Source organism: Seriola lalandi, unplaced genomic scaffold (assembly GCF_002814215.2).
Source record: "Seriola lalandi dorsalis isolate HSWRI2012SDOR001 ecotype SW California unplaced genomic scaffold, Sedor1 jcf7180002054544, whole genome shotgun sequence".
NCBI lineage: Eukaryota > Metazoa > Chordata > Actinopteri > Carangiformes > Carangidae > Seriola > Seriola lalandi.
Window position 1 is genome coordinate 5999646 of NW_019525097.1, and position 27846 is coordinate 6027491.

Below are 27846 nucleotides of genomic sequence, written 5' to 3' on the forward strand. Positions count from 1 at the left end.
GCTACGGGGGAAAAAAATCACTGCAATGACATCCTGCAGGCTTGAGATTAGCCTATACATTGCTTGTGTGCAGAGGTTGGCCAGCTATTGTGTGCAATGTGTACAGAGTTATTTCTTAATATACAGTAAGCCTATTGTTGCTAATAGTTGTTTGAACTCTGATGGAGATCATCTCAGAGCTGACTGAAGAGAGAACAAGGGAAAACATGAAAATGTGGTTTTAAATAGAGGTTGGAGTTGCTCTTTATCGCATTAGATGATCACATCTGATCAATGACATAATACATTTTAAGTATAACTACGATTTTTCATCATTTGAGGATTGCCCAGCACGGATGCTTTGGTTTTGTGAATCTGGTGGTAGCCTGGATTAAGGGTTCACCCCGAAGTTGCTGTTGCTGTGAGCACTGAAAAGATCGCATATTTACCAGGCGACTTCAAATGCATGCTTGGAGCTTGGAGCCAGTTGAGTTTGTGGAAGAAACGGAGAAAAACGCATCTTAGATAAGGTGGTAGCCTATGAAATAAAGTTTCCTGCTCCTCCCTCCCCCTTTTTTCTCCTTCTCCTTTTTACCTCTATCCATCCCTCTCTCTATTCCTCACCTCCCTCTTTTTCTTTTTCACCTTCCTTCCTACCTATAACCCCCCACCCCCCCAACCCCGCCACCAACCCCCCCTCTCTCGCTCTCTTCCCCCCACTCGCTATCTCTGTCTCTCTCTGGTGCGCGTTCACAACACTAACCTTGGCTCGACGTCAGAGCCTGTGCAGCAGTGCAGTATAATGGGAGCGCAAGCAACCCAGAGCGCCTCATAGGGGGCTGCATATCGCTGCTGTATCCTCTGCTTGGCGCTCTCTAGCTCCTCTCCAAACCCCTCTCCAGTACACCACCTATATAGCCCATGCTCGGGCTCCCCCTCCTCCTCCCCACTGGATCCGTACCCTTCGACATGGATGTCCCGCCGTCCCTCGACCCGGAGGATTGTTGTTTCTTGGCGCAGTGAAGGAGGAGAAGGAGAAGGGGAAGGAATCATGCCGGGACTGCTAATGGATTTAGGGAAAGCGCAAGTGACCATGCCGTGATCTTGCGCATCCAGGGCCGCCGTCACCCTGCCTTGCCCAACGACCGTAGAAGAATTACGGGGGAATCGAACCCGCGCACCGGGGGGATTAAACCACTGTGCATTTTTTTAAAAACAACATGAAGATTACCTCCCATCATCTGATGATAACCAGTCTCGTTTTCAGGTCCAACCTCAGGCTGATCCCGCTTCTGCTGCTGTTTCTTGGTTACACTCGCGGGATGCCACACGTTTTAAGATTTGGTAAGATTCTCCTTGTTTATAACACGATACCATCTGTAGCGATATCTAATCACACGAACTGCTTATGTGACAATCCACAGTGAAATGACATTGACGGGGATGCAAAAGCAGATAGATCGAGACATCCGTGTCCCATTCTTGCCTTCTCTTGTATAGTTGGCAAAAGAATTTCGCCGGCACCCTTTAAATCATGTTTCAATCATTTGTTGATTAATAGTTCACAGTTATAATCTCATAACACTTTGCTATTTGCCGTATGCATCACACCATGAAGGTTGAATGGTGTTTGTCCACAAACATTTAAACCAGTGCTACAGCAACTTTTGGAAAAGAAAAATCAACTGTAGCTAACTCGTAGATGAAGGCGTATTCCTACGCAACAGTTCACGGATATGAGCATCTGATGAAACCGGAGGAAAAAAAAACACATCACTGCTCGACTCTGCTCACATCTTCTCACCACTATCCTCACGGTAGTCTTGAATCTCCACGGCCTTTTAAACTGCTGACACCCCCAACATGTCCTCTGCAGTAAATGTTTACATGTAAACATTACTCCCCAGAGTGCGGATCAATCCCTCTGATCCATCACAAGGGCCAATCAATACGCCGGCCAGTAGCCTACTTTTTTTTATCCTTAATCCCACTGAACTGCTACCCAGCATGGATTGCATGTCTTATTTATATTGGTTATTTATACAGTCATTGGCATTGATTAAAAGGATAGTTCCGGTTTTGAAGTGGTGATTTGGCTGAGTCATGTTGAAAGCCAAATGTGACCACATAACTGTTAACAGCACCAACTGAGAATAATCACTCATACTGATAAGTAGCCTAAAGTTGATTAGCCACTTCTCTTCAGGAACTAAGGCGACAGAATATCGCTTGGCGGAAGAGCTATATAATTAATGTTGATAGCTTTTCAACAGTTGTCACTACAGCGCATTGTTGCTGATTCACAGCTTTAAAAACTGCTATTAATACTTGTTTTTCTGTCCTAAAAATCACCACATCACGGCCTCCTGTGGTTTCATCTGTTGCTTAATCAGATCCCTCTTAGGGTGGCTGCGTTATTGCCGCTCTCTGTTGCATGTGCAGAGAGGCATCTTGGAGTGACAGGGCAGGGGAGCCCCCCTCCTGACAGCGGATGTCATCAAGTGTTGACAACACATCCTTATACAGTCCCCCCCAATTCCCCCGAGGGTCCTGTTTAAGAGTCAGGCCGCGTCCGCAGGAGCCGCCGCTATGGCAACGGGGATGTGCTTTTCTTCCTGCTGCATCCTCCTCAGCCCGATGAGAGATTTCCCGTCTCACACGTTGTCTGACAGACGCCGGGCGTCTATTCAGTAATCCTTTGGGGACGGCGGCGTCCCTGCGTAATAGTATGTGACACCAAAGTTTCCAAGCCGGCAAATAATGACTAAATTCCTGGGAGAGAAAGTGGAGCAGTGATTGATAAAAAAAAAAAAGAAAAATATTTGAAGTGCGCCTCTTCTGATACCGTAGAGTGAAATCTGGCCGCGGATGTCACACTGACATGTATATTTGTGTATTTTATTGTGTGAAGATGATGACAAAAAAATTAGCTTTTGTCGCCTGACACGTTGGATCAGCGCGGTAGACATAAACATGCGAGATAAGAGGTGATTCATGTCACTGAAATCACTGAAAGCTCTCTTCCTTCTTTTTTTTTTTTTTTTTAAGTCTGTGTTCTGGTGGCAGTGATGCGACCAAAGTGGCTTAGACGCGGCTAAAAAGTCGAGTCGCTGTCCGTGGTTCTGAACAGGCGACAGCTCCGTCTGTTCAGAACCACGGACAGCGACTCCGGCTTCTTGGCAGCGCAGCCTGAGCCTGTTGCTGAACAAAAAAAGACGGGTGTGTGTTGTAGAAAAGCTTTGGTTTCAAGGTTTTTTTTTGAAGCGTTATCCCTTGTCAGTCAAGAAGCATCCACCTCATATCTTTCCTTTGTAAGTCTGCTCCATCTCCTGTAGTGCAATTCAATCTCTATAGAAAAGATGACATACTTATCCGTCTGTGTTTGTTTGTAAAGGGGCTGACTTTCTAAAAGAGAAAAAAATACAGTGATTTTTATCAAGAAAGTAAGATGTAGCTGTGTCAGTGTGTGTAAGTGCATGTGCTTTGGAGAGAGACAGGAGAAAAGCAAAATTGCCCTGAGAGACACTGGAGCCCATTGGTCCTTCCCCCGGTGCATTTCCTGTCCTGCAGGATGTGCTTGTTCAGCAGATAATCCCAGCTGCTCCTGCAAGAGGCTGGCTAAATGAGGAGGTCAGCTCCCCTGGGTCTGTCTGTTCCCTTCCTGCCCCACTTCCATTCTGCCCAGACACGCGGCTCACATTGTACAACCACTGTTCTCCTGTCAGACTGAGACCTTTACATGCACACACACGCAGACTGTAACACCAAAGCATAGTCAGCCCTTTGTATTCACAGCATTGGTCTTCCCATGTAGAGCGATAGGTGTCAGAGAGAAAAGGAAAAAGAAAAAAGAAAAACAATAAGCGTTCAGGCCACCAGCTGCAGGCAAAAATGCTGAGCTAATTCCCAGGCTGAATTGAATTATTGTGTTCAGTGTTGCTCATTTATAAATTGTACAGGTAATTCATTTACTTAGATACTGAAATGGAAGCCCTTACAAGGTGTAATAAAATACGCATGGGAGAAGATCCTCTTTTTATAACTAGTTCCCACTTACCTCTTGAGAGTGTTTAATGAGACTTTGTAGCTAAGGTTCTCAGAGACCCAGAACGATGTGGGTAATATTTCAGATGCAGTATCGGTTTTCTTTCCACTTCCACCTGTACAATGTAGGCTGAAGAAAAAGGCCGTAAACTATCCATTTAAACATGAAATGAAAGCTTGGTACTCCATAACGAAAAAACTGAAGGATGTATTGAATTTGCAAGTAGAAAAAATTTTTTCTCCTTATATTTTAAGATATTATTTTCATGATAGGGAAGTCAGGAGAGACTGTAGAAAGATCTGACCTTCTTGCTGAAATGATGTATGAAATTTCAGTACAGTAGTATTTTAAGATGCTGCTGTTATAAAAGTTCAACTTTCTCAGTACCTGTGAGGGGAAAATTCAGGGCTGTATTGAAGTCTAAAGCATCATGTGAAAGCTGACTGGTAGGCTAAAATTAAAGGAGCTCATTTGACTTTCCTTCCATGGAAATAGTTCTATTTCACATGATCCGTTTTAGCTCTCCCAACAAACAAGCATTCAGTCACTCAAGCAATGAGTCATCACATCTGCCATTTCATTAGAGCTGATTGAGTTCTACTTAAAGACGTGTGTCTTATTCATAAATGAAGAAATTAAAGAGAACAAAAATCAGCAATGAAATTGAGATAGTGTGCAGTGTTTTATTTCTGATGTCCATGGTTGGTCTGCGGCTGTGAGGTTGAGTGATAACATTATCACCGCCATCTTCAAGCAACATTGGCAGTCGCAGTACGTCCCCGGGCTGTCAACTGCTGCTGAAAGCATTGTTGACTCAGAGATGCTCATTTTGTTTGTTTATTTCCTGCTTATGTTTATATTTTCCCACTTTAGCCATGCCTGGGAATATTATGACTAAAGCACAACATTGTTTTTCATTTTGGAAAGGAGATCAAGTCGTTTTTTTTTTTTCCCAGTATTTTGGCAAAAGACACAATCCCCTCTGGTGGAAGCTAAGTTTATCTAGCTACTTCCACAATGCTGTGCCAGGATAAAGGTCCTTTATTGCGTTTCTAATATTTAACACTCTTTTTATCCCCTCAACTATTGTGGTGAAATTTCAAGGTTGTCAAGAACAAGCAAGGGTAGAGGGAGCAAATTCAAGGGGAGTTTGTAGTTAATTGACTTTATTTGCTTTTGCTCTCCTCCAGCCTGAATTATCAGCATGCTGGAGTTTAGCTTGGGTTTGCAGGAATTATGGATAACACCCTGTGCCCTGGCCCACTGCCAGCGTGTTCACGGCAAACACATTTAAATAGGCACAAAGCTGCTTAAAATATTCATGTGTCACTTGGCCCCGCCATAGCTTATAGAAATATGAAACTATCTCTTCTCTGCTGGCAAATGATTTCCATGGTTTAAAAATACCCACCGTGGGTTTCAAGAACAAAGAGGAGATCTGTCGTACATTAGCATGCAGCACCACACATGGGCTTGAAGCAGGGAAATATCTAGATGGATTTCTAAAACATGTTTACAGTCCTGACTCTTTGAAGGTCTTGCTGTCATGCCTCAGTTACAAAAGGCTCAATGGTGATTAATTCAGGGTACAGATTTCTTGGCATTTCGAAATGGAAAATATCTGTGAGGTATGAAATTAGTTTTCTTGTTGTGTTTAGAATCAAGTCAATTTTTTTAGATTTCCCAGCTACATTCGGAAAGATTATTTACAATGAAGGAGGCTTTAGATGATTGACTTTATATGCAGTGTAACCAGTGCCTCCTCTGACATATGGTTTATTTTTGCGACTAATATAAAACACATCTGTCCTGTTCTCCTACTGGCTTGTGGAAGTCCTGATTTCTGTATTGGGTTTAATTATTCACCGCCTATCACTCTTTGTCATTGTCACTCAGGGATTTCCCTGGGTTCCATAAGGGTTAGGGGTTATGTGTGCAATTGTTCTGTGAAACTGTCCCTTGAGAAGGACCCTGCTGCATGTCTAGCTGCCTGGTTGTCTGGCTCAGAGCTGACTGAAGGTCAGAGCTCAAACTGCTCTCAAGGAATATATATATTTATATATATGTATTTCTTTTTGTGCATCTTTTAACGCACATGAAGCCGTCCTTCTCACAATCCCACCAGGGGAGATTGAAGAAAATTTGAAGTCACTGAGCGGTGCAAGAAAAACAAGAGTGTTTGTTAGAGAGAAGGGGGGGGGGGTCTGTGTGAGGTGTGAATGAGAAGAAAAACAGTGAGTGTTGAAGCCAGCAGATACCGAGTAAAGATAGATTAGTTTGCCTCAGAGCAGTCCACTCTCAGCCCACTCTCAGGTGTGGTCTTTTATTACTGTTTTTGTGATGGCTTCTGTGAAGAGAGTCAGGAAGGACAGTCGAGTATGCTGTGGAAATGTAGTGGGAGTCCAGGAGTCATGCACTGCAGCTCCGAATAAATGTCAGCGGTATAGTATTAGCAAGCTGAAAATTTGCCTGAGACTATAGATTTGCATGAAATAGCTCCTAGTGGAAAGAAAAATGGGGAAAAAAAACATTAATACCACAAATATCCTTGTAGGTTCCTTGGGGAACTAAACCCAAATATGTATTTTTATTAGCCTCTAATGAATTTATCTATTAGGCCTCATTATGTATTTGACTGTCTCCACTTCCACTAGACCGTAAGATGGTGGGAATCAATAAAAATCAATATGTTTGTATTGCTAAGAGGAATCATGAAAAAAAAGACAGAAACTGGCAGCATAGCAAGTAACCAGTGCCAAGTCCCAGATGCCCCAGTCTGTGTGTATCTATCACAGGTTACCATCTGTGAGAATGCAAACACGTACACAAAAGAAAAACAACAAATGTGTACTATAAGATGGATGTGTGGGAGTGGATTAATCATGCGCGTCGCTGTGAATTAATGACGACTTAAAACAGCCACAGGCTGCAGCGACTTCTTTAGGATGTGCTTCTTAGACGTTATCACATTTCTTGTTTCTCCTTTCGATTTGTCTGTCACGTTCCAAACTCAGCTGTACGTGTTCAATTACTCCCAGTGTGATGTATGTATGTTGTTAACTGGCTGTGCTTTAAGTGGTTTGAAAAATCGACCTTCCACTTGCTGCAGTGTTTGCGCCGTGCTCTGCGTTATACAGTACGTGGGAGTAACATGTGAGACCTTTAACTTCGTAGGAGCTCAACTGTGGTAATTAACTGATTGCTTAATAGAGGCAAACAAACCTGGTTTGTCAGTGGTTTATTATAGAAGCTGGTGATAGTGCTGATTGGGAGCTAGAGTAAATGTTTAATGTGTATTTTAATTTGTAGGACGACCACTGATTGCCTTTTGTTGGATGTGTTTGTTGCTAAAGGGCTCGGTCGTAAATATGCATTCATAATTTCACCCATGTAGTTATGTATGAATTTAAAACTGTGTCTTAATGTGCCCTGTAAAACGAGGCAATTATATGTGAATTCCAAACACGCAGACCAAGTAAACATACTTGAAGGAGCATACACTGTAAATGAAAGCATTGACGTCCAAACTACATGGGATTCAAAAGTCAATCGATTACAGAAAGCCCTCCGGCTGTGTTGGCTATGATGTGAGGCACCGATCAGGTTAGGATGTGGTGAATCACCTTCATCCCCATGCCAGCTGAATAAAGGAGTGAGAGGAGGAGGAGGGGAGCGACTGGCTGAAAGAGAGGAAGCAGAATTCAGGCTCCCATTGACAGCACAGCCCGTCGGATGTAAAAACGTTTCTCTGTTTGAACCAAGGACACTTGGGGAAATGGGCTCTGGGGGAGGACGTATTGAGACAGGCTTACTTAAAATCATGTTCATTGAATCAGCATGACACTCACATTTTCCACGATCCACCAGGGCTATGCAAAACGCCCTCCTGAGATGTTGATTTTCATTTTTCTGTTCTCCCTTTCATTTGGCTCAGAGGGTATTTTAAGTGTTTGTGTGGCATTCTCTAATCACCCTTCCAATCTTTTTGTTTTTAAGGTGTTAGCAAAAGGAAAGGTGAAAGGAGAAACATGTTGGAAAGAAGCTAGTGCTATTGTGTCTAATTTAAAGTAAGGAATGTTAAAGAAAGCATAAAGATAACAGATGTAAGCTGCCATTAGTTAAAGAAATTAGAAAAAGATGTACCTCCTTTTGGGAAACATTTAGACAAAGCTTTACTGTGAAAACCTACATCTTTTGGCTGCAGTAGCCTTCGTCAGGGTTGTGTTGTTAGTCGCCCACACTCAGACCGACACTCTTCCCCCATTTGTTTGATATGACCCAGCAATCCTCCCCTTATCCACAGACACACACACACACAAACACACACACACACACACACACACACACTCACACACACAAAGCATTACAGCGGACTGGAACAGACTTAGATTGATTTCCCATCTTGTACAATCTGTTTTAAGAATTTTGAGGAGACATAATGAAGCCAATCGCTTCCGTTTCCCTTGCACAGCTTCTGATGAGATATACCCACACCCGGCCAGTGCTTTTTGAACATGACAAAAGACTCTGCATTTCTTACTCAACAGGGTGTGAATGAATATGAGAAATGGTGAAATAAACAGTCAGCTGCAGATCAGGAGAAAGATTAAAACAGGACTCTTGATTTTCCACCAGTTTCTCCTCTTTTGTCTTTTTGCATTAATCTTCAATAGATGTTTTCTTATTTATAGGAAAAATGAGCCTACATATTTGAGGATCTTCATTATTCATTGATTTCTTTTTTTTTTTTAATCATTATGCTTCTGGCTATTTTCCGTCAGCGTGCAGGTCTTTTTCTATTTCTCTCTCTCTCTCTCTCTCTCTCTCTCTCTCTCTCTGCTGCTGTGCAATTGCCCGTGTGTGTTTGCAGAACAAGCAGGAAAAATTGACACACCTTTGCAGCAAAGAGTAGCATATTGACTTGTACCTGTAGCTCTGATTATCAGCTAGCTTGTGTACAGCACTGGCTCATGGGAGGCTGATGAACCCAAACCAGGAGCTGACATTTTCCTGCCCTGTGGCTGAGGGAGAGGGGGGGCGGGGGGGAGGATGCAGGTGTCCGTTCAGGTCTAATGGGCCATCCATTCAGTCGTTTAATTGAGTGTCTTTTATCTGCCTCCAGTGACCTCTTTTATTCTCCTTTTCTCCCTCTTCGTTTCCTTCGCTCATCTGTTTTTTTCATGCCCCACCCCTCCTCTTCGTCCCTTCCTCTCTTCCTCCCTCACCACACTCTCCTCTTTTTGGTTGCCTAACTGCACATCCGTCTGCCATCTGCGTAAATACCTACAGCTTACTGCGACTTTAGACATCATGCCCATCACCTGTTGTTTTCTAAACACATCTGACGGGCTGTGAGGAGGCAGTGTGACGGCGAGGTGCACTTTCAGCATCAAATCAATACCCAAAATCCAGAAAATAGAGTCCTCTGCCCGTTTTCTTTCCTCTCCTTTCTCCATTTTTTTTTCGCCCCTCCTTTGTCCTTCTCTGTCCTTCGTCTCCGTGTCGTATTTGTCTCCCTTTGGCTCTCAGCTTGTCTCCTGGACCTTCCCCTCTACTTTGTTCCCTCTCCCTATCATCAAGCCTTACTTCCCCTCATCCCCTGGTCTCAGTGTCCACGCACACAAAGGCACGGTTCATCATTTGACATACACATTCCAAGCCTCCATTTCTTATTGTGCCTTTGAATTTCAAAGCAGAGAATATCCTTTCAGTCTCAGATTCTCATTGAACTTCCCCCAGTCTTGGAATAGAACGGTACTGTACTGCAGCTATCAACATGACGTGCTTTATAACATATAGGGGCATGGAAGGGTCTGTGCAAAACCCATTTGTCTCAAAGCTTAATACCACTTCTTATATTGCCTCCTCTATAGTCCTTATATTCTTTTCATGGTATAAAAAGCTTTAATGAGACAATATAGGTACCATATAGATGCTGTAGTGAAAGAACTCTAGTTTGAATGCCTTGCAAACCACTAACAATGTCTTTCTCTCACTGTTATTCAATTTTTGTGTGTCTGCACATTATTGCCCCATCTAATCTATATATTTATAATTTACGTTTAAGTCAGGGTTAACCATCTTCTGTGTCATTTCCTATGTAAAGATTAAAAATTATTATAATCAGATTAACAAAATCCAGTAGAATATCTCTTTTTTTCTCTCTCTCCATCAGTGTGCGAAAAAAAAACCCCAGCTGTGAGCATTAAAGAGCCGCCTCCTGAATTAATTCTTGACCTTTGGCTCTGACAGGAGATAACATCTGCCCTTCTACAAGAAAGAAAGTCTAATTTTACAGCCATTTTGTCCAAACTTACAATGGGGAGAGTGTAATACAGGGCCATTTTGATGAGCAGGAGAACGGTTGAGAATTAGAATGAGAGCAGAGGAGCGAGTAAAGAGGTCTCATATAATTTGCGGTGACCTAATTGCAACATTACAAATTGAACTTCTTTTTAGCTCCGCGCCAAGGTCGGCTCCACATGATATATGTTAGATGCACGTAAGAGACGTTGTGGTGCAAGTTCATCCTGCTCTCACTCTCTTTTTCGGATAGGAGTGATGGTTTCATGAAATGTAAATGTTGGGAGATGGCACGGTAGTGAGATGAAAGTCTTAGCATCCCACCTTTTGGCAAGTATGATGAGAAATCCCACTGCTTAACTTTGAGCGAGTTTGTTGTAAGACTTGAAGATTACTGTTAGTCAAGTTCTCAGCTATGTTTATTTTGGTGAGCGATACAGCCTGAGGGCTGAAGTGTCCAGGGACGTTCGAGACACCCAGTCCATCCTGCCTCGTACTTCTCAGCTGCAACGCCATAAATGGTAATAATGCCGGTAAAACGCTTTTTATCACAGTGGGGAAAGTGATTATGAACCAGAGATGCACATGCACAGCCACAATGTTCTCAAGGCTGGACTCCTGCCTCTCTTAGCCTGCAGTGGATAATTAGCATCTCTCACACGTGCTTAGGCTTGATTAAAACTCAGTTTACAGTGAGCAGCGCTGTGAGGTCGCCATCTGTCACCTGCCGAGGCCACCATAGACGTACTCTAGTCAGAGGGAGTGAGGAAGAGTGTGTGTGTGTGTGTGTGTGTTTGTGTGTGTGTGTGTGTGTGTTTGTGTGTGTGTGTGTTTGTGCGTGTGGCTGTTTGATAAAGGGGAGAAAAGATGGGGCATAGAAAGAGAAATGGCAGAGATGGGTGAGGCATGAAGCATTAGGAAGCATTCTGTTCAGTAAGCGGGCCCTCTCACTCCCTGAGGCCTGTATATCAGAGCTATATCACATATTTTCTGTGTCGGCGGAAAAAGCTCCTGACTGCAGTTTTGGGATTTGTTTTATTTACTTGAACTTTATAACCTTGTGACAGCAGTGTTGGGAATACTCATGTTTATACTTGGAAGTCAGATAGGAATTTTGAGAGAGTCATAAAGCCTACAGTGTATGAAAGGCACTATATTTTCCCCCAGAATGCATTTGCATCAATCAAATAATAAGATTTTCTTCCCTAAAATGTAATGTTTTATGCCACAGCTGCAGTGTAGAGTCAATCATAATCATAACTGCATAGTGCATTTTTGTTTTGTTGATGGCAAACTTTTATGCTGCATTTACTGAGTACATTTACCATGTATTATAGCACAGATACACTAGTATTCCCATTGTGGCAAACATTATATCATTGGCAGTTATGTGCTAATAGGCATGTTTGCCTCCAATTTAGAGAATCTATTATTTTGTACAAATTACATTTCCATGGTAATATACTCAATGTTACATGTCAGGGCAGGTCAGGAGGGTGCATTCAAAAGACAAGAAAACTCCATTATGATCAGCTTTGGTAACTGTAACAGTGGGGAAGGGACTGTCAAACCAACAGAATCAACATGAAGACAATTGAACGCTCTTTGCTTGCAAGGAGTGAAAAGATTTATTGAAGCTTGACTGCTCTTCCTCGGGCATCGTTCAGCGCCGACTGAGGAAGAGCTCAAGACGCGTCGCCACCTCTCTGCATGTTATATTACAGCCACTATAATGGCTGTCTTCTGCTCCATGTGCCTCTGTTGATTTGTGCACATCAGGAGCTTCAATAAATATTTTTAGTCTTTGCCGAGCACAGGGCTTACAGTTTCCTTCAGGTCAGAGCTCTATACCTGGAAAATGGTTGACAGTAACATTAAGTGCGTTTGATTTGTACTGACTGGGACTGTAGCATAAATAATAACTTCTAGCTTATCAAATGTCAGGATTTACTCCCTTCCTTTGTTTCTGTGACTATAGAGTGAATATCCGGGTTTTGTGTCACCTCCACAAATAAGAAAATATGATTGATTACTTGCATTCAGAAAATGCTATTTTTCCTTCCTACGTGTCATGCCAAATGTTTCCTTTTTTTTTTTCTTTTTTTTTTTATTAACAGTCACCGTGAGCATTAAGAAATGATCAAACAATTAATCACTCAACTAAAAAAGAATAGCTGCCCTATTAATTCACAATAAAAAATAATCAGAGCTTGCATCCCTTAAAATAGAATTGTTGTGTTTGTGTGAAATATTGATTGACAATTTTGAGGTAATGAAATGCTCTGTGTTCTTGACAATTAGGGGGAAAAAAAGCTTCTCCCTGTGGGGGTGAGTGTGTGTGTGTGTGTGTGTGTGTGTGTGTGTGTGTGTGTGTGTGTGTGTGTGTGTGTGTACTGGCTCTACAAAACATGCACTTACCTCTCACTGTGTCTCTGTTTCTCTAAGCAGGTAATTGAAACTCAAGAGCGGGACTATATTCATTTTGTGAATATAGTCACAAAATATGTGTACTCACATGTAGGTGTGTTTATGCTTCTCGACGATGGGGAAATATTTCAGTAAAATAGTGTACTTTAATATAACATCATCATAGTAAACAGTAGTTATGACCTTATGTTTGTGCAAGTAGCTTTTTAAATCTGAGAAACAGGCCATTGCTTCTCTGTAGTGTGTGTGTATATTTGCGTTTAATGATCCTACAGAACTGCCATAGCAATTGACTAGAGGTCTGTTCCTGTGTTTCTTAAAGGAGCTTGTCTATTCTCAAGAGCAGGCACATATTTCTATGAAATGTGAGCGAGTGAATGTGCGTGTGTGTATGTCTGTGTGCATGCAGGCGAGCGTGCACACTAAGTGCTTATACATCATATTTTCACAGTAGTTGGTATTTCTTTTCAGTTGCAGTCGCAATTTGAGAGCGGTGGAGAGGTTGGAAACTGCGAGCAGAGAGAAGTCATTTGGGACTTCAGCAATTCAAGGCCTGTGGAAGTGTACTCACAGTTTGGCACAATTAGTACCAAAAGGGGTCCCTGCTTGACAAATTAGCACACAAAATGTCAGCCGGTAGTTTAGCACATCCACAATGAGCCCTTGCAAATTAGCACATATTTTGAGGAGGGAGCTGGCACATTATTATGAATAGAGAGAGCCTGGCAAATTAGCACATCTGTTGCCAACGCTCAGAATTAATACATGTTATATGATCACTGGTTTCCCACTCGGAGTTGGGTCAGAGACGAGCGTGGTGGCACACATTTCCGATTGGAGACTGTATGTGTGTGTGTGTGTGTGTGTGTGTGTGTGTGTGTGTGTGTGTGTGTGTGTGTGTGTGTGTGTGTGCTCATTATAAGAGATTGATGAGATTGATCTTTTGGCAAAGGTAGAGCTAATTATTACCCTGAGTGCAACTGAACCGAGGTGTCTTTGAATGCCACAGGCGTCGGCTTTAAATTCTCACATCAGTCTCATTTTCCCCGGACTCAGTTGTTTCTTACCTGACAGGTTTGTTTAGGCTCAATCTCAGAGGTGCGTGATTGTGTGTGTCTCACACGTGTATGCTCAAATGTGCGAGTCAGCCTGAGGCTTAGCGTCCAGCAGTGGCAGGTGACAGTCCAGTCCTGTGTCAAGAGGCTTTAGGGTGACACAAGTGATTCTATTGTAGAGAAAATACCAACAAGCCAAACAAGTCGGATAACAACAGCTAAACTCTTGTTCACATAAGCTGCTTTCTACTGGTTTCATGTTCAGTTTCCATTACTCTAACGGAGTGGTTGACTAAGTTATTGATTTATTGCTGAGTCACTAGATTGATTGGCTTTTTTGTGCTTATATGAAGTGTTTTCAACTGTTTATGGGTCCTTTTTATGTTTTTATTGCTTGGTCTTTCATGCTATATAACACCTGAATTCCTGCTGAGGGATTTCTATTCTATTTTATTCTATTCTATTCTATGACAACTACTAGCATCCTCCTCCTCCTCTACTAGCATTTGACTCTATTACCTTTACCCTTATTTTTTTAATTTTATCTAAGTTTTAGTTGACTAGATTCAACCAACGATGTACTGAGTGTCATCTTAGAAAAAAGAGGAACTCTATTAACCAAGTTTAGTGCTTTCCTTATCTTGCTCTTAAAAAAAACCAATTCTCTATAAGATACTATCTCCGAGCCAAAGCCTGAGGAGATGTAGCTGTATTGTCAAAAAATTTACAGTGTTGTGTATCACCTCTGCTACAAACAGTATAAGAGCAGCATTTGTCTCTGCCCTTACATGTAGAATAAGATAGAAGAGAATGTCACTCATCAGCAAACAATGAAGCAATGTGGAAGACGAAGTCATACCATGCATCTCTCCAGATAGCTTTCTAGTGAATTTCATACCGGCTACACTGATGATGGCTTGTTTGTGTGATATCATAGCACTGGCAAGCGCCTTGCACAGTTGATGTATCCCGTGCCCTGGTCAGCTTTCTGGGGATCTTCAGGGAGCTTTGGAATTGGCCCTTGTGCAGCGTAGGAAGGTCAGTCTACCGCAAGGGGAGCTTCAGATTAATGACCAGGGGCGGCGACTCTCTGCAGGCCTTCATGCATCATGTCCCATTCACCGCCAAACATGTCAGGGAGCGCTCCCACCGGGAATTTCTGGGATATTTACGGAGCATTTCCATCACTTTTGCCTCCTGCCTTTTGGCTCCGTGCACCGATCCTCACTGGCTGAAAGACGGAGGGAGACAGAAGCAGGCCGGGGGGTTGGGTTGTGGTGAGCGGAGGTCCTAAAGCCTAACAGAGTGACTTCATGTGCATACCTGAGCCACTTGCCCTAGCGACAAGTTTGCCAGTTGGTTGCCATGGCAGCCACCCAACAGCCCACTGGTATCCTGCAGCTGCGCTGCTGGTCATTAGTCACAGAGACAGGCCGTCCGCACTATCTCAACGCCCTTCCTCCACCAATCAGCTGTTCAGGTTCCAAAACTGCAGATGCCTCTCAGCCATAGCATAGATGCATGAGTCACCATGGCAACATATCTGACTCCCATCTCCCATTGTACAAGAGCATCCTTGAGTAGAGAGAGCATAGTGTATTTTCATTCATAGTAGTAAAAGTACATTCTCTATTATTATTTACACTATTTACTGAAGTCATAAAAATACAGTCTTAGTTTTAACCTTTGTTCAGAGCAGCATGTGTGCAGCAGAATTTATTTTACCAAAATACATATTTTGTTCATTTGTACATGACTGTCAAGGTTCCTCCGTTATTCTTCTTTGTGATGTATGTTCTTCAGAGGTGAAAGGTTTCTGTTTACTGGGACTAATTTCAAATTAACTTCATTTCTGTCAGAAACCAAGTTACTGTTTTATGTTCAGTCCACAATGCACTTGATTAACTCTGAACAAACATTAAAACAGAATAAAATTAACATAGAGGAGGCGCCCTCCCACACTACACTTTAATTTTGACTTTCTGCTCATTCTCTCTCCCCCTCTCTCTCTCTCTCTCTCTCTCTCTCTCTCTCTCTCTCTCTCTCTCTCTCTCTCTCTCTCAGACACACACACACTCACACACTGAGACACTCAGATCAGCAAGCCTGTTTTTTCGTCAGGGTGATTATCCAGCTCATAACTCACTCAGAGCTTTCATTTGCACCATAATTCACTCCAGTCCCAATGACGGCGGCTCCATAATTCACACACACACACTGATTATCTCAGCTGTAACTCACACACCTACAATCAGAGGGACCACAACAGCCAGTAGTGAGAAGAGGATAGATGACACAAGACAGAGCTTTATTAGATTTTAAATATACATTACATCCCATATTAATGAGAGTCTTTCCCAAGATGCTGAAAATTATTATTTGTGAAGAAACGTCAGATTCATGGTTCAGTGGAAACAACATTGAGGATCTTTTCTTTATATAATGTAAACCAAGGACTCATGTAACGCGTTCGATTCCAAGGTTATTCCAAGGTAATTTAATATTTGACATCTCCTTTGAAGTACTAGTATAATGTTTCTGCTCCTCCGTGTCCCCTAAGATATACAGTTTCTTTAAAACCAGCCTGTCCGAGCCATACAGCGTGCCAAAGAAATCTGATGAACCTAACTTAATATCCTTATGCTCCTTTTCAGACTAGATGAACAGGCCAGTGGAGCCTCATCTGCTCCCTCGGGGCAATAGTATAATAATTATCTATTAGGTCAGACTGACATGATTCCCATCATCTTTAATGCTGATTCTCGGGGATTCATTCTTTTGAAGATTAATGTGCCATTGCAGTGAAATGAAATGCCATGAATAGCAACATGTTCACATCACATTGCTGCTGTACAGCAGGAGGACTAACACAAGAAAACCTCATTATTATGCCTCACTCAGTGACACAAAACATGTACTTGGGTGCCTTTATAAGTTAGTCTCTGATCTTTGGCTTTGAGATCTTTTCAACTCCAATTCACTTTCTTCTATTCTCTCTCTCTCTCTCTCTCTCTCTCTCTCTCTCTCTCTCTATATATATATATATATATATATATATATATATGTGTGTGAAAGAAAGAAAGTACAACACACTGTCTGGCTGTACCGTGGTGACAGTGACAGAGCTCACTTCCCTAAGTTAATGACATCCTCTTTGCCCTCCTGCACTCCTTTTCTATCATTCCCTGCTGTGGCCAGCTGCTATTTATAGCCTGCTGGGTCTATTAATGTAAAGCTCTCTCACTCTTTCTCCACTCTTTTAAAAATGCGTCACTCTCTCTCTCTCTCTTTCTCTCTCTATCTCTCTCTCTCTCTCTCTGTCTTTTCCTCTTTCAGTCGCACTTTTCCCTCGCTCTCTGTAATTGAATCAATAAACAGGCTTTAAACTTTTTTTTTTTCCCTCAGTTTGGATTTCATCAAACTGACTCTCCGTCCTCCGAGAGGGTGGGAACCGTGGATGGACTCCTGAACTTTGCTCTTGTCTACGAGAGTGTTTCTCAGAGCAGCTCTCGCAACCCCCTTTCATCTCCCCTCACTCCACCCCATCCACTCTCTTTTAAGTTTGATTTGTGTAAAGCTTTCTCAGGATTTAGTCCATCCTCAAAGGTACTAGCTGTAGGAACATAGCTTTGATTTATTATTATTTTTTTATTATGTTTATTTTGAAAGTTGAAATTGGCTGCTTGACTCTACAGCTGTTTCAGCTGTTTGACATAGAAATATTCTTAGTAAAATATGAATATGTTAATATGCTACATACTCCGTATTGCGTTACCTATAATGGCTTTGCTTCATTCTAATGATGGATGTGTGAAGAATACTGTTATCATTCTCACTGACCCCATTTACACCTGAAATTAGATATGTCCTCGGTGACTAGCTTGTAAATTAGATGGAGGAAAAACTGAATCCACTTTGTAACCTTTAAAAAAAAGAACAAAAAAAAAAACAGAGCATGTCAATTTGATTGTAACTGCAATTTGTCCATTTTACATTGCAATTCACTGATTTGCATTTTCTGATGATTGTCTGATGTCAATAAATTCCGGTAAATTATGTTTTGACATAATCTTGAAATGATTAACGCGTCTCTAATGGGTCAGTTCAAACCTCGCCTTCCTCTGGACCATGTGGAGTTTTTTTTTTTAAATAACTGACAAGCCTGACGGGTGCTGTTTTTTAAAGGTGGCAACACCTTACTTTGCGGTGGTAATTATATTGTCTGGCTCATGCGGTGGTGAAGCAGTGTGTATTGTTTGTTTTTGTGTCGCGGAGGCTTTTACTTTGTCAATTAATGAGCATCGTGAGGTGCGATTCTCATATATCCAAAAGGTAACAAGATTTCTCAGGCAGGCACAGCGTGGTACTCCCTTCAGGATGCTCTCCCATTAAACACCAACAAAAGTAACAGTGAAATGTGAAGCAGAAATAAGAATCTGAACCTTTGAGTTGACTTCTTTTTAACGAGTGTGTTCAAATATTTCCAAACGTTTTTATGTCTTCCTGACTTGTCTGACCTTCTCCCTCACTGCCAGTGTCTCTGTTCCTGTCTGTCTTTCTATATACCACTTCATATACACGTGGCTATTTCTCCTCTCTACCTTTCTGTATTTTCACCCTAACCTCTTCGCTCCCTGCACTCTTGTTTTTCTTTGCTCTCCTCTCATTTGAGAATCATTAAAATCAATGGGACAAAATTGAGGAGTGAACCTTTCTGTCAAGGCTGAGCGAGGGAGTTAAAGAAGGGCACCCACCCCTGAACTCACCTCCCTACAGAACTAATTGCCTATAATTACACTGACGACTGCCACCGAATGCAAATCAGCCGAGATCCAAACGCCTAATCCGCACTGTAGATCTGTTTCATGTCAGCGTGCGACTGAGCTCTGTGAAGCAGCGAGCACAATAGCATCAATAATATGAGAGTACAAACACTGAAGTGTTAAAAATGATAGCACTGCTTGAGCTGTAATTGCCTGCATCATATCGACCATTTACTTGAATGTCAATTGTGCTAAGGAATCTATTGCAATTACAGGAGAAGGAAGTGGCTATTTAGAGTTCTTGTTCTATGCTAATTTTTCCTTTTTTCTTTTTTTCTTTGTCAACCCTCAGGAGGAATATTTGAATCCATAGAGAGCGGCCCTTCCGGAGCAGAGGAACTAGCCTTTAAATTTGCCTTGAACACAATCAACAGGAACCGCACCTTGCTCCCCAACACCACACTGACCTATGACATCCAGAGAATAAACATCTTCGACAGCTTTGAGGCCTCCAGGAAAGGTGAGTCCGGATATATGAAGGTGACATTTAGAAAGCACCTCATTTTGTCTGCTAATGAATCACACTAGAAATGAAATGATCTCATGTAAAACAAGATAGTTTTTGTCATGACACCCATTTATTTGAGAACTTTATGGTGATATTACAACAGGATCTGAAGAAATTTACTCGGCATATATAAGAGTCAATCCAACAATCCCAAATAAATGATTTAAAATACTTGTTTTTGACTGTTTGGTCCAGAACTATTGTGAGGTACACAAAACATTAATTACCAGGGATTTTAGACGTTGCGGAAAAGACACTAAGGTTAATTGAGTATTGTCTGTAATTGTTGTTGTATCCATGTTGCCTCACTATTTTATCATGTAAATACATGCGCATATACATGAGAGAAAATCTAGATATTAGCAGGTATAAAAGAGAAAGAAAAACAGGGTATATAACATATAATGAAAATAAATTAACACAAGACTGAACTGGTACCTGGAAAGAAAGAAAGAAATTAGACCATATAAACGGTATGTTTCGATTGATACATTTGAACACTTAATACTAAGTACATTCTTCAGACCTCCACAAAGGCTTCGATAAATTAGTTTCAAATGATATATATAAAGTCGTGGTCATTATCAAACATCTGTTTTGGCTACCTGTTTGTTTCTTTGAGGTGACATGGTCAGGTACGTGGTAAATTTAACAGAAACAATAAACCGACTCCCTCGCTATCCCACCAGCATGTGACCAGCTTTCCCTCGGGGTGGCGGCCATTTTTGGCCCCTCACACAGCTCATCGGCCAATGCAGTCCAGTCCATCTGCAACGCTCTGGGAGTACCCCACATCCAGACCAAGTGGAAGCATCAAGTGTCAGACAACAGGGACTCGTACTATGTCAGCCTGTTCCCCGACTTCTCCTCCCTCAGTAGAGCCATCCTCGACCTGGTGCACTTCTTCAAGTGGAGAACGGTCACTGTGGTCTATGACGACAGCACAGGTACAGGTACAGTTGTTGTCTGTCTTCATCTTCTAGTGGTGCGTCTGTTTTGTGTGTGCGTGTGTGGGTGAGGTGATGAATGTGACACTGTTTAAAAACCTGCAGCCTTTTTACAGCCTCAACTGTCCAGAAAAGCAAGAGGTACCAGGTGAGCTACAAAAAGCAGCACTGCTCCTCAGAGTTCAGAGAGTGCTTTGTAACCTGTCAAGTTAATTCAGAAATCAATAGCTTACTGTTCTGCCTCGGTCCTCCAGGTGCTGCCCATGTCAGTCTTCCAGGAGAGTGAGCAGCAGCATAGAGAAAAAAAAGAAAAAAAAAAAGCGAACCACATTACCCAGAATGACCCAATGTCTCTTCAGATTAATGCAATGCAGAACTGTAGTATGTGTGGGCCGACAACAGCCATTAATAACACACAGAGACACTTGATCTCCGAGGGTGGCTATCAAATGTGTCTTTGAGCCATTTTGTCTGTCGTGTGACTTTGTGGAGTGGCTCATAATGTGTGTTTTAAAAGACCAGTCATATTTTAGCTGGAGTGCAGTGATATTTTTATGAGGTAAAGTGTAACCGCTCCAGAGAAGATAACAATATTCAAATGCTTATTCGCAATTTACGAGCGATTTGGCACGATGTGGCTGACAACTTAATGTAAGTAAATTAGACAGAGTTGAGATGAGGTTTAAATTTTAGACAGGTTGCATAATGAATTCACTCCCCACTCTCAGAAAATGAATATTGTCTTGTAGTTGACATCTTAAATTGTGCCTCTAAATTGATATTTAAACCCTTTCCTGCTCCCTTTTATCAACTAAGATTGTCTTGGAAAATTAGCTTTTACTGCTACTTTGCCTCCTCCAGTGTCTCTTTTACATCTGTTGCATACATTTCAGTAAACAGCCAGTCCTGCAGCATCGCGAGCGCCTGTACATTAACCTCGGATGATATCCCAATGAGTCGTCCCACTTGCCACATTATTCTGACTCATCTCCTTGACCTCTCTTCGCTTCCTGCCTTGGAGCTCAGTATGTTAACACCCTCATTCTCCAGCAAACTTCCCCAGTGAGATGCCAAAAGGTGACCTCTCGCCTCTCTCTCTGTCAGATAGGAGCCGCCTGGGCCTCCTCCATGGAGCAGTTCTGCTGTAACGCACCTGACGCCCTGAAAAGTGTGACAGCTGCATAGCCGCATTGCATTCCCCCCACCGCCGCTTCCACCCGGTCCCAGGCTGTAATCACACAGCTTCATGCTCCAGGGCCCCACGCTGCTGATTGGAGCCTATCTGACGGCTGGCAGGAAAAACTATCGGAGGGGATAAAATATTCACACACAGCCGTTAGAAGATCCAGGGGGAAAGTCTGAAGGCATTAGCCAGAGCCCACAAACATCTACGTTGACAGTGTTACCCAAACGTTGAGCTCCCTTGACAGATTTTTTTTTTCTTGCTTAACACCTCCCAAAGTGTCAGCATGAACAAAAACAGGAAGACACAGACATGCCCTAGAGTAGGGATCTTTTGGGATTACCTGAGGAAAGCTCTAGGAGGTTCAGTATTCCTCCCTACAATAGTACGTTTCACAACAAGACCTGCATGTTCCTATTTCACACCAATCTTTCTGTAGGCCTCAGGGAGACCCAACCCCACTCACAGTAACACCATTAAACTGCTCACACAGCACTTCATTTCAAAATAAAAAATAGGCTGAGCTATCTTAAAGTGATTCCACGAAAAAAAAAAAAAAATCCTATCTCTCTCCAGTTCCCTCTCAAACTATCCTCTCTGCTCCAACCATTTTTATACCCATGACAAGTAATCATCTCTCCCATCAATCCAGCCTCTTTCATCCCTGGACTCTGAAGTTCTTTACTGAGGGAGAAACTCATTGTAATCTCATCACAGTATCTCCCGGAGAGCTTTCTACCTGAGCGTGTGGTCGAGAAATGAAAGGTGAAGATTGTAGCTCAATATGCGACGGCGGCGTCGGGCTCCCTAGGGGCAAGTACAAGGTGGGCAAACAGAGCCGCTCTCATCAGAGCACATTTGAAGTGTGTGTGAGAGAGACCGGATTGACCACGGCTTTCCATCAGGGTAAAATTGAACCTATTCCATGCCGCTGTATGGTATCATGGAAGACGAGAGCGATTCAACATTCGGGAGCCTTCTGTGGGATTGGAAGTTTCTGTAGGAGGGTGCATATCGCGGTTCTTTCTATTTTGTGCTTTTGGTATAACAGAGTGCAATGTGCTGGCTTGGTGTTAAATTCTCTTGATAGGTCTGTAGCAGTCTGTTTGCTTGCCAGGCATGAGTAGGAGGATCAATAGACTGTGGATTAGGAAGGCATGCATATGAGCTTTTTTTTTCTGCTGAGAAAACCTGATTCCAGCTGGTTTTATGTGGCCTCCTCGGCATCAGCGATACTTCAAAATGGCGGCAGATCAAACACAGTATGTTGCTACATCTTTAAAATTCATTTTTCACGCTATATGTATCCTCTTTGTCTGCAGGTCTCATTCGACTGCAGGAGCTGATCAAGGCGCCATCCCGATACAACATTCGTTTGAAGATCCGACAGCTGCCCACAGAGACCAAGGACGCCAAGCCACTTCTGAAGGAGATGAAGAAAGCAAAGGAGTTCCATGTCATCTTTGATTGTGGACATGAGATGGCTGCCTGGATCCTAAAGCAGGTACGAACCCACCTTAATGAGCCATAACAGATAGACGGATAGGTTCATTGCGAAACCAAACCTGGGGGACTGTATATGGAGCTTCGAACTGTTGTGGATACTTCTAGGTGTTCGGCTGTTGGTCGGAGCAAATTCATGTCAAGACTTTCATCTCTTCATGATTTTTTTTTTTTTTTTTTTACATATATAGACTAAATGATCAATCGAGAAAATAATTGATAATGACACTGATCACTGGTTGTAGCCGTATTCAGTACTATCCACCAACAGTAAAAGCAGTCTGCCACGTTTGTGAAAAAGATGGTTAATTTTATCATAGCGCTTCCTGAATTTAATTAAAAGTGAATTAGCTGCAGTCCCAAAATTTACATAATGTCCCCTTATAGAAGCATAGGCTCAGTACTCCGTACATAGACTCGCAGTTCATTCATTATACTAAAACAATAAGTTCATATGCATTCCTTTTATTACCCTTCCTCTCTTTAAGCACTGATGCAAATGTTTCTGATACCTACTTTCTGCTCGGTGCAGCTTTAATCTCTTTGCAGAATATTAGATCTCTACTACTGACCCGTCATAATGGATGCTCTCCATTGCACAATAAAGGTTTTTTAATTAGAAAGCCTAATTCTGCTCACAGGCATGTTAAATTCATTTAACAGAGGCAGATTATTTATGAAAACTGCGGGGGTTCATATTGAATTGAAGCCTTCTCACGAGTATATTGCGCTGTTTGAATTCTCGATACAGCTGTGTGTCTACGGGAAGCAACTAGAATGATTATTTATTGATGGTGAATACTTAGTGGGCACGAAAAACAAAACGAAAAAGTACCGCATGTCAACAGCTCAATCCAGTGCGCCTTCCAATACTTTGCTGGAGACTACGGGCTTAAAGTTGGTGTGCACGTCGCATTCCAACAATTCTTGTATTCACTGTGACCACACACTGTGTTCACAGAGAATAACAAAAAATTTTGGAAGTTTTTATATGCACTTTTTTTTTTTTTTTTTTTTTTTTTTTTTTTATCACATTGAGAGAGAACTGTGAAATAAACAAAATCATATCAGTACAAACAACACATTTTGTGTGAAAAGTAGCTAATTAAAATTCCTTTAAAAAACCCCCCCAAAAAAACAGGTAAGGAAGCTTTAGATGTGTTATTTGAATTTCTCACTCAGCTGTTGGTCTGGCTGTAGAGGGGAAGATTAGTTAAGATGTTAGCACTTGTGTGCGTCTCAATCCGAGTGTGATATTAATTCAGTGAATCGATTAATCAACCATTAGCACAAAGTCAAAATGCTCTAAACATGCTCTTTAAATGTGAATCTCCATCCTCGGTTACCTTCCTGCCCAGGGAGGTGATGTCGACATCAGAGTGACTATGCAGGTTAAATAAAAGTTAAATGAATTAAAACGAACAGAGTAATAAGTTCATTAAACTATTAATCTTTGATTTTTTTTTTTTTTAGTTACTACCCACTGTTCTTTCCTCCCTATAGGCCCTGGCCATGGGTATGATGACAGAGTACTACCATTATATTTTTACTACCCTGGTAAGTACACTTGCAATTCTTTTATGTTGAAAAAAAAGATGCAATTATACATGTTGTTTGTTACATTTCTTGCAGAGTTCCACCAGCTTGGAACTGTGTGGGGTTTGAATAGTTTTCTTATTCTGGGCTTATTGCAGTGCAAATACTCACCTGTTTTTGTTCTGATAGCAGTTTTTCTTCTCTGAGAACAAAATTAAATATAACTCAACCAGGAGCCAGGCAAAGAAAAAACATCCCATTATTTTTATTTTGTGCAAAGCATTTTGAACCTGAGCTACAACCCCAACTTTCTGGTGATAGAAATAGATGGACTTCTGAAGCTGACTCATTGTCATGTAGTTGATTATAAATACACTATTTGCATTCAAAGTATCAGTTGCTAAAGTTTAACTTCTGTTTATTTTCTAAATTCTGCACCAACCCCTTCACCCCACGTGGCTGTCCACAACCCTGAGTGTAGGAAACAAAAGCAGTTGGATATATTTTATTCTGACTCTGGCAGCAATTGAAGTTCTCCAAAGTTCTTTGATCTAGCCACTACAAAGATTGCTACGCTCCAGAGAAAAAGCAGCACATCTTCGCTGAGCACAGAGAAAAGAAGACAGAGAGCTCAGATAATAGCCCTGAGCAGATGAGACTGTCACCCATTTGGTCCATTATAGCTCTAACAAATAAATGGCATGCTGTGTTGTTTGGAGCACAATTGCAAAAGGGTGAGGCTAAGGTTGGAGAAAACTGACCTGAAAAAGACATTTACCAGTGCACAGGACATGCAGCTATCCCTAGTGCATCCACATAAGAACCAGGCTGGATGAAAGGGCAGTGAATGACAGCAGGTATGTCATTGGGAGAGGAAAGAGAATAGTGATTATAGGCGTGTTTCCGCTGCATGCCGCTGCTGCTGCTGCTTGTTGAGGTGGCAACATGCCTACTTTAACATCCGCCAGTGTTTGGCAGGTTGGAGGCCACTGTGCTGGCCAAAACTGTTGTATACTGGTACCAAGCCATCCATGCTGCTTTCGGAATAGGACGGCAAACATTGACCATGGCAACCCCCCCACTCTGTGTCCATCACCTGCTGTTGCTCTGTCAACTGTGTTGTTGCGTCCCAGAGACATCTGCCTGGTGAGATGCCAGACATGCTGTATGCAGGACAATTGGGTTGTCCTTTCACTTCCACATGATAGATGGCAGTCCACCAAAAGCCTGCCTGTAACCTTGAAAGCCTCGCCTTAATCAAGGCTACTGCCTCTGCATGAGATAAAATAACTCCTGAAATACCTTCAACTGTACTCTTCCGTTCTCACTTCTTTTGCTGAAGCTTCCACTCAAATAGCTAATATAAATTATTCTTAAACCATTAAGGGTGGTAGGTGTTGATATAATAAGCGGCACACAACCAAAGATGAGAAACTAATTATTTTCGCAGCTTGAACACATCTTTATGCTTCCAGGACCTCTTTGCCCTGGACATGGAACCGTATCGTTACAGTGGAGTCAACATGACTGGGTTCCGCATCCTCAACACAGAAAACTCTCAGGTGTCATCAATCATCGAGAAGTGGTCAATGGAGCGGCTACAAGCCCCGCCTAAACCCGACTCAGGCCTGCTGGATGGATTCATGACGGTAGGCTGGAATATATATTTTTATGCTGCTTATGTAATGCCCGAGTTGTGCTCTGCATGTAAAATCATGCTCATAGCTCTACTTCATTCCTCTATCTCCGAGTCAACAAAACCATTGGAAGCCATTTGTAATATAACGGCACCTTTGGGGCTATTAGGCTGTTTGTATAAAATGATCTTTAGGAAGTTATACATGATGGTAGATTAAATAAATCATTGTTTTGAAAAAAACAATAGGAGAATGAGTTGTCAATCACAAGCTCCATGGTTCAGGGCTCCTGGGGTGGGGTATGGGAGCAGCATGAACGCCCTCTGCGTGGAGCTTTTGGGCTGGTGCTCCTGGGTCTAAATGCTCAGTAATGAGCCGGTGTGAATGGTAATAGCCGTTTATCTGCCCTCCTGCCTCTCACAACTCTCCTCTGGGAGCGTGGCCAAAATATGACAATCTGTCAGTGTTCATGCAGAGAGAGGGAGCAAATTGGATGGAAATTATGGCCTTGGTTTTTTAGGATGCCATCCAAAAAAGCATTGGATAAGGTGATTTGAAAGTGAAAACGGGAATGAAGCTCGTCATGGACGTTCAAGGTCCCTCTCTGTGTCTCTTGTTGTAAACAGTCCATTTACCCCCCCCCCCCCCTTTTTTTTTTTTTCAGTCTTTCAGCTGGTCTTTCTTTCTTCTTGGCAGATTTAAGATCTGTTCTGCGAAATCTGTGTAATGAAAGAAGCGTCTTTACATCAAAGACGTGAAGACAAGGCCTTCAGATTAGACACGATGCATGATGCCTATTCATATATCAATCACAGCCTTCTGCAATACATTCAAAAATGAAAACAAACACCCAGTCATGGAAATAAATGTCTTTGATCCTCACTTTCCTAAATAAAACCCTGTAAATATATCAGAGTTTACTGTAATATCCTGTCAGAAACATGCAGCTCACACTGCTGTAAATGCAGAAATATCATATTTTATTTCCACACAAACACTAGTATGTGCATCCTCCTTCCCATGCGGGACTCGGATGCAGAAAAACGACTAAAGCAGTTATGTGTGCAAAAAAGATTAATGCAATACACAAAGAGGTTAAATCACTTGATTTTTTTTTTTCCTCCACCGGAAATTAATGGATATTAGTGGAGAATGTTGAATTGATTAATTAGCATTGCATGAATCATTTTGTCAGATCCTTTACTACATATTGACATATCTCACTGGACTAGAACCACCGTTAAATAATAAATAATACGTCCAAAGCTTCATGCAAGCTTGATAAAGTACTTCATTAGATTGCTCTATTTATAAATCCCGGGTCTGATGTTTTTTGTTTTTTTTTTTCTTTATATTGAGCCACTCTAAGAGGATTCTCTATAGTGAGTGAGTGAAGAGATAGCACTGAGAATATACACATTTTGATTTTGATGGTTATTTTAGAAAAGCCTGAAGCAGTTCGGCGGGTGTTTAAAAAATAGCCCGTACCTACATTATAAATGCATGGATTAGAATAATGTTTGGTTTCCCTGCAACTCAAATGTGTCTAATTAATTTGTAGATTTGCCCGACATTTATGCCGCGGCGCTCTGGGCAGAGAAGCCACCTTGAAGGGTATCATTAAATTAAAGTGTAGGAGGGCTGCGGCAGCCAGTGGTGTGACCTTCCACCCGCGACCCTCTCTCCAGCCTTTTATTTCCTGTCTCTCATACCTTGTCATTCTCTGCAGCACAGAAGCCTTGCTGGGCTCTGGGCTTGTTTGTGCTCTGTGGCCAGGCAACAGTTGTGTAGCGATGGTTACCAGGACAACGCTGTCCGTGTCACCTTGTGATTTCATGAAGGATTGATTGACTGAGATGGGAGGGGGAGGAGGAGGAAGGTGCAGTAGGTGAAATAGTGG

The 27846-nt window shown here is 42.1% G+C and overlaps 1 protein-coding gene across 2 annotated transcripts in view; it reads left to right on the forward strand.

Annotated features, from left to right (window-relative positions):
* Positions 1-794: 794 nt before the first annotated feature.
* The window catches only part of LOC111661481 (glutamate receptor ionotropic, kainate 2-like), a 56615-nt gene continuing 29563 nt past the window's right edge, over positions 795-27846 (forward strand). Inside the window, exons 1-6 of one of the 2 annotated variants that reach the window (XM_023415063.2) lie at positions 795-1323; positions 18925-19092; positions 19830-20093; positions 22593-22774; positions 24277-24330; positions 25785-25958. In XM_023415063.2, coding sequence (XP_023270831.1) covers positions 1200-1323; positions 18925-19092; positions 19830-20093; positions 22593-22774; positions 24277-24330; positions 25785-25958 — 966 coding nt within the window. In that variant the 5' untranslated portion in view covers positions 795-1199. The remainder of the gene's footprint in view (positions 1324-18924; positions 19093-19829; positions 20094-22592; positions 22775-24276; positions 24331-25784; positions 25959-27846) is intronic. The other variant, XM_023415064.2, reaches the window with a different exon arrangement.